The following is a 6,000-nucleotide window of genomic DNA, read 5'->3' on the forward strand; positions in this document are numbered from 1 at the left end:
CGTCAACACTGCCGCGAAGAAATAAGACTAAGAAGATGCACTCACTGACGGACATTCTAAAATATCCCCGAAAACGCTCATGGTACATTTTCAGCTCTTGTACCAGTCGATAAAACTCCCCATGTTCTTCTCTTCTCGTAACTATGGGATGTACCCAAAATAGGCGTCTTTTCCGGCGTCTTTCATCATTCAACAGAACAATAATTTATTCATCGATGGAACTGGAGCTAGAGCTACTGGTGCTTGAAATATTCATGTTTTCTTTGTTTGATTCTGACAAGCGCGTAAATACTTGCTCTCTTCTTCTGAGTGAAAAGCGACTTTAAGAAGCGTAAAGTTGCGCAGCGCCACCTTGTGTACAGGGGGTATTTTTGTTTTACATTAAGCGCCATCTAATGTCAGGGAATGAAATTGCATGTTCACTCGGCTCATCGTCAGCGAAAATCGCTTGGGTGTGAACACAAAAAACGTGTTGAAAAACGCTGGCGAATAACGCCTGGCGAATATTCGTCCCGGTGTGTACGGGCCTTAAGACTGCATTTCTGAGTATTTCTTTATTCAAATGATTGTGAATCAGGAGCAGACGAAAACATGCTGTTTGAAAAATACTTGGGATGTATAAATTACACTGCCCGGACCACAAGCTTCCTGCTCCGCTCCATGCTGATGCGTCCACAGATGGATCCGTGTACGGCTTCGTTTTCCTCGTCTGAGCTGGCATGCTCTGAAAAACTGTACGGCTCAATAGCTCGGATATTGTTCGCCGTCTTTTGCGAAATGCGTATTGCACAGCTTGACATCGCGATAACGGTAAATCTGCGATTTATTGTGCAGGCCTAGTTAAAATCATGATTAATAGACCACTGGGAACACTTTGAAAAATAGATCAAAAGAGGATTGGACTGGGAAAAAAATCAATTCTGAGTCTGCTCTCTGACGTCCTCCAGAGGCCAATGAGAAACTTAAAACCAGCTCGCTGCAATAAAGACGCCTCAGAGGCAGAGTTGGAAGCTGTAGCATGCTGACGTGAAGCCCCGCATGTTCTATGTTCTTGCACACATTATTGAACATTAAGGTGAAAACTTCGTAGAGATGCGTGAATCCAAAATCTACATGTTCTCTTTTCACAGTGCTGTGTTGTCAGATGGTCTTGAGACCATGCCTGCCATTGTCAACCTTCTCTTCAACGCGGTATCCACCAACACCACCATCTCCTTCAACGTGGTGCTGCCGTTGGTGAGCCTGGTCTCTCTGCTGGTGGGGGTGGGGGGCCACCTGCTGCTGTGGCTGGTGCTGATGAAGAACCGCCGCAGTCGCTCCAAGCCCGGCTCCATCCTGCTTCTCAACCTTAGCCTGGCGGATCTGGGTGCCCTCCTCACCCTGCCCTGTGTGCTCCTGAGCGCTCGCTTCCAGAACTGGCAGCTCGGGGGGGCCACCTGTGTTCTCCTGGGATTTATGACGTCGGTGACTGTAGGAGTGGAGATCTTCAGCCTAGCAGCGCTATCGGTGCTGAGGTATCGTATCGTCGCACCCCGGATGAGACCCCCTGCCAGTCTGACCCAAGTGTGAGTATTAGGTTACGTTCACACCACCCTCAAGCAAATGAAAAGTCTATGTAAATGTGCGTTCCAGTCTCCTGCGATCAAAACTCTCGGATTCACGCGTCGCTACGCAACAGTTTTCAGGCTCTGCGTACAAAACGCACGACCACTGAACAAGCTTTAAAAGTTAAACTAGGTTGAGCTTAGTACAGTCTGGGACAGGAAAGATGATCCAAAAGATCCCTTTTGGATGGATCACGGGGAAAAATTGAACAGTTGGGGTTTGTGTCCGGCCGGAATTTTATGACACCAAGTCATTCATATAATAGAGCTGTGAAAGAAAAAGCCTGGAGCAAGGTTCACCAGATTTGCACCACTTTGACATTTTACAGCAAGACTCTTCCGACTGTAGGTGGCGGACATAAGGAGAAGAAGCAGAAATAGCCCCTCCCTGCTTCTCCAGTGTGAACACCATGGGCTTAAGCCACGTTTAGAACGATCTTGAGAATCTTGTTTTGTCCCTACACACCAAATCTGCCAAAAAAAAAATTAGCACCTTCATTTCTTATTTATGGAGCAAATAAGTCCAATGAGTCATGCTATTTATAAGGCCCATAGCATTGAGCAATGGTAGTAAATGTTCTCGTTTTGGCATCATTGAATGGACAGCTAAACATGTCTGGAAGATAAAAATCCTTTTGTTTTTAACGCCCAATGATATTCTTGTATATAGTTGCCAACAGGGTTGAGAATAGGGGCTATTCCAGGAAATTAGGGGAAGTCCATCAGAGATAAAGCATCACGTTTATAAGGCAGCCCAGAAGTGTTGCTGTACTAACAAAAGCCATGGAGTCTGTTGCTGAGCTGCAACAGCAAAATCATGTCAGTTAATAATGATCCAGCTGAAAGTTATCTTGGTTGCTCACAGAGACTAAAAGTAAAACATTTAGTAGGAAATACTCTGGTCATTACAGACTCACTCTGATGAAAGTTGTGTTTTCATCATGTTCTCGTGGCCTTTTTTTTTTGAGGAAGGCTGACATCTGTACAGACAATTCAGCAAAAATTGCATTTCTAGGAATTTCTTTATTCAAATTATTTTCAATCAGGAGCAGAAGAAGTTGGAAAAAGCTTGCATGTGTTGTGTAGAAAATATGCTGGGCGGGGCACAAGTTCCCTGCTCTGCCCCATTGTGATGCACCTCGCTAGACAACTAGATCCATGTGAGTCTTTGTTTTTCTCGTCTGACCTGGTGTCTGGCTCAAATTTTTGTTGCACTTGTAATTTTAGGCTGGTGGTGCGGGGGCTGTGAGCTATTGGGAGAGCACATAAACAGATGCTGTAGCTCAGTTATGGGGGATGGAAAAGGGGGCGGGGCTGGTCCGTGCCAACTGTCCTTCCAAAAACTTAGAGGCAAAATTCTATTAAAAGATTTTCGCTCTGCAGAAAGCCATTTTTTATTATTTTTATTTTGCCTAAAATCAGCACAATCATAATTAACAGTCTACTGGGACCGCTTTTAAAAGAGCTCAAAAATGATCAGAGAGGGACTTCAAGTGGAAATTTCACAAATGAAATAATACAAATATTATTGTGGCCCTACGATGGACTTGAAACCAGTCCAGGATGCATCCCGCCTCTGCCCATTCTAGGATAGGCTCCAGCAACCCCATAACCCTGAAAGGAATTAAGTGGGTTAAGAAAATGGAAGATTGTTGGCAGATGGTTCAACATGTAATGTCCCTGATCTAACCCAATGTCTTCATCTCTTCATAGGCTGTGCACTGTAGTGGCCATTTGGCTGGTGTCCCTAGCCATGGCTTTACCAAAGGTCACCTATATCAACTTCAACGGGGGATGCACTTGGGCGGTCGGCCGAGCGCAGTGGCTGTTCTTTCTGGTTCCCGCCTTGCTGATTTACTACGTGGCCCCTCTGCTGTGCATCGCCATCAACTGTGGCCTCATCATCTCGCACCTCCACAGCTGCAGGAGAACGCTTGCTGCGGACAGACGCAACAAGAAAGCCACCGCTCTGCTCATTGGGTCAACACTGGTTTTCGCCATCAGCTGGTTACCATACTATGTGCTTGAGTTTGTCAACGTTTTATCGCCTTATGAGAGTTCAGCAGCTTCTCCAACCGTTAGATCCGGGATGGAGCTCGCCATCACTCCACCTTTGTACTTGTCAGCATCCTCGCTGGCACCCAACGAGCAAAGGTTGACGAGCGTCACCCTGCTGTGGGAGGTGGCGTCCTTAACGGCCATTGTGTTGGTGTGCTTGGCACCGTGCTGGAGCCCCCCCCTGTACTTCTTGCTGTCGCGTCCCGCTGTGCGTCAGATGAGGGCTCTCCTGCCATCTTACATTCGAGAACAGCTACAGAAAAAAACTGCCCCGCCCAGGCGTATCACCCCAGCTCACCCTCCGTGCCTGCCAATCTCGAACACTCAGTCACTCACCAAATGAAGGCTGGCCCAGTAAAAGTCTCACAGCCATGTTTTCCATCCGAGGAGCTCTGGAATGCACTGCACCCACTGCATATATGCATAGCTTGGCAACGGCATGGTCAGCTGCCAGTAAGAAAACAAGTTTGCCATTGACGAAGCGCATTAAAGGCCATAAAAACACCATTACAATGCCAGGGTCACTTAGAAACCTCATGCTAGCAGTAGCCAGCTGGCAGGGGAGAGTGGGACACCGGAAATGCAAAGATAATTGAAAATACCCGACAAGAAGCTCACCTTTCATATTACAGTTCAAAATGTGGTTTAACCCTTGTGCTATCTTATGGGGTCCAGAACACCCCACCCTTACATTGACGTGTTCTGCCTACCAGGACAAAGGTGGATAAAGGTGGAAAGGATTTCATGTAATCCATGGACACCAGTGAAGATCACAAATCATTGAAGAAAAAAGGTTCAGGGTCCAGATGACCCCACTCCCAATGTTAAAGTGCATTGGATAGCACAAGGGTTATACTGTAGATCCAGCTCACTGAACTTTGAAATAGGACTTCTAGAACGGGAGATGAACCCACAATAACTGGTTCTTTTATCAGTAGATGGATTGTATACGCAAGCTCCAGTGATTTCCCTTTCAAACCACTCAGAATTAATTTTTTAGACACATTTATTAACTAAAACAACAATTTACCCATAGTTCACTGATTAAATATGACAAATGGAACACGCGCTGTAGAAAATCAGCTTCAACTGGGGGCCATTAGAAAGCAGGCAGTACATCACAACACACGGTGGAACCTCATAACCCCATCACCGAATCCCCCGACAGAGCAAAAGCACGGGGGATGCTGTCTCCCAGGATTGGAAGCGCTGGTGTCTGAACTCAACGTTTTTATTAATACCCTCTTCAATAGAGGCCTCCTTGACTTCTGACGAGCGTCAACAGAGGCCGACTCGTTTAGCTCTGAGCTCCAAGTGCGTCTAAACAAAAGAGATGCGAGACACTTAAACACAAAAGAAATCGTAGCCGCTTTGTGAAAATTACATGTGAACAAGCGAAACCAATCTGCATGAAGAGTGGTTTAATAACATCATGACACAAAGGGCAAGAATTACTCATAGCGGAGGGATGGAGTTTAATAACCCACTGCTGAAAGTCAGATGACGGGTTCAAAAAAAGTCGTAGCTAAATAAAGAAGTTGCAAACTCACTGATTAAAAGTTCTTTAGAAAGAAATCTCCCTGAGTAGGCAGATCTTTGCAGATTTGTCAATCTCACTGGACTTTACCTACCTTAAAGACAAAATTGGACACCAGCTGGTGAACATTAAGAAACTGAGGGCCCACATATTTCCCCAGGGAATTGCTGGAGACCAAATCAAAGCTTAAGCTGAGCAACAATGATGGCATTATCATATTTTCCACACTATTAGGCACGCTTTAAAGTCTTAAATGAACAAAATAATATCAATAACTGCACCTCGTACTAGAAAGCCTAATATAAGGATTGACACTGGCTGTGCTTGCAGATGTTGAGGCATACAGACTGTTAAAATGTCAGTCTATTTTATTTCAAAGTTCCGAACGTGTTTGGGTTTAATTGTCAATAACTTTAAATAGCTAACACAGCTAGTGTTTTGGGGTGTCGGACTACAATAAACTAAAAAGGTTTGGAGTTAGCCTAGTCACTGTAATGTTTGTTTTAGTGGTAAAATTCAGTTTTTTTGCATATTGTAAACAAGGTTTTTTACATGAAGCTAACTAGGAGTTGGGAATTAGCGTAGTGACAGTAACTTTTGTTTTAGCTGTGTCAGTCTGGTTTTTAAAATGTTGCAAACTAGGTTGGGAGTTATAGGTGTTGTGAATACGCTAATGCAGCTAACATGTAGTGGTGTCAGACAGTTTTTTTTTAACATGTTACTAAAAGGTTGGGAGTTTACATAGTTGCACTTATGTTTGTTTTAGGAACTTCAATTTTCCCAAAATTTCTCCATCGTTAA

General features: G+C 44.7%; 1 protein-coding gene across 1 annotated transcript; it reads left to right on the plus strand.

The window, feature by feature from the left end:
* Nucleotides 1-595: 595 nt before the first annotated feature.
* On the plus strand, nt 596-4,369 carry LOC105356216 (somatostatin receptor type 3-like). The gene is made up of 2 exons (XM_011486609.2): nt 596-1,565; nt 3,318-4,369. Exons 1-2 carry the CDS (start codon nt 1,093-1,095, stop codon nt 4,003-4,005), a joined length of 1,161 nt encoding a protein of 386 aa, XP_011484911.1. The 5' UTR covers nt 596-1,092; the 3' UTR covers nt 4,006-4,369.
* The last annotated feature ends 1,631 nt before the right edge of the window (nt 4,370-6,000 follow it).

Source organism: Oryzias latipes, chromosome 17 (assembly GCF_002234675.1).
Source record: "Oryzias latipes chromosome 17, ASM223467v1".
NCBI lineage: Eukaryota > Metazoa > Chordata > Actinopteri > Beloniformes > Adrianichthyidae > Oryzias > Oryzias latipes.

Bases quoted from the DNA above. Each gene is read 5' to 3' on its own strand.
- LOC105356216 (XM_011486609.2), top strand. From the start codon at position 1,093: ATGCGTGAATCCAAAATCTACATGTTCTCTTTTCACAGTGCTGTGTTG. The intron at 1,566-3,317 runs GTGAGTATTAGG...ATCTCTTCATAG, and splicing joins CCTGCCAGTCTGACCCAAGT to GCTGTGCACTGTAGTGGCCA.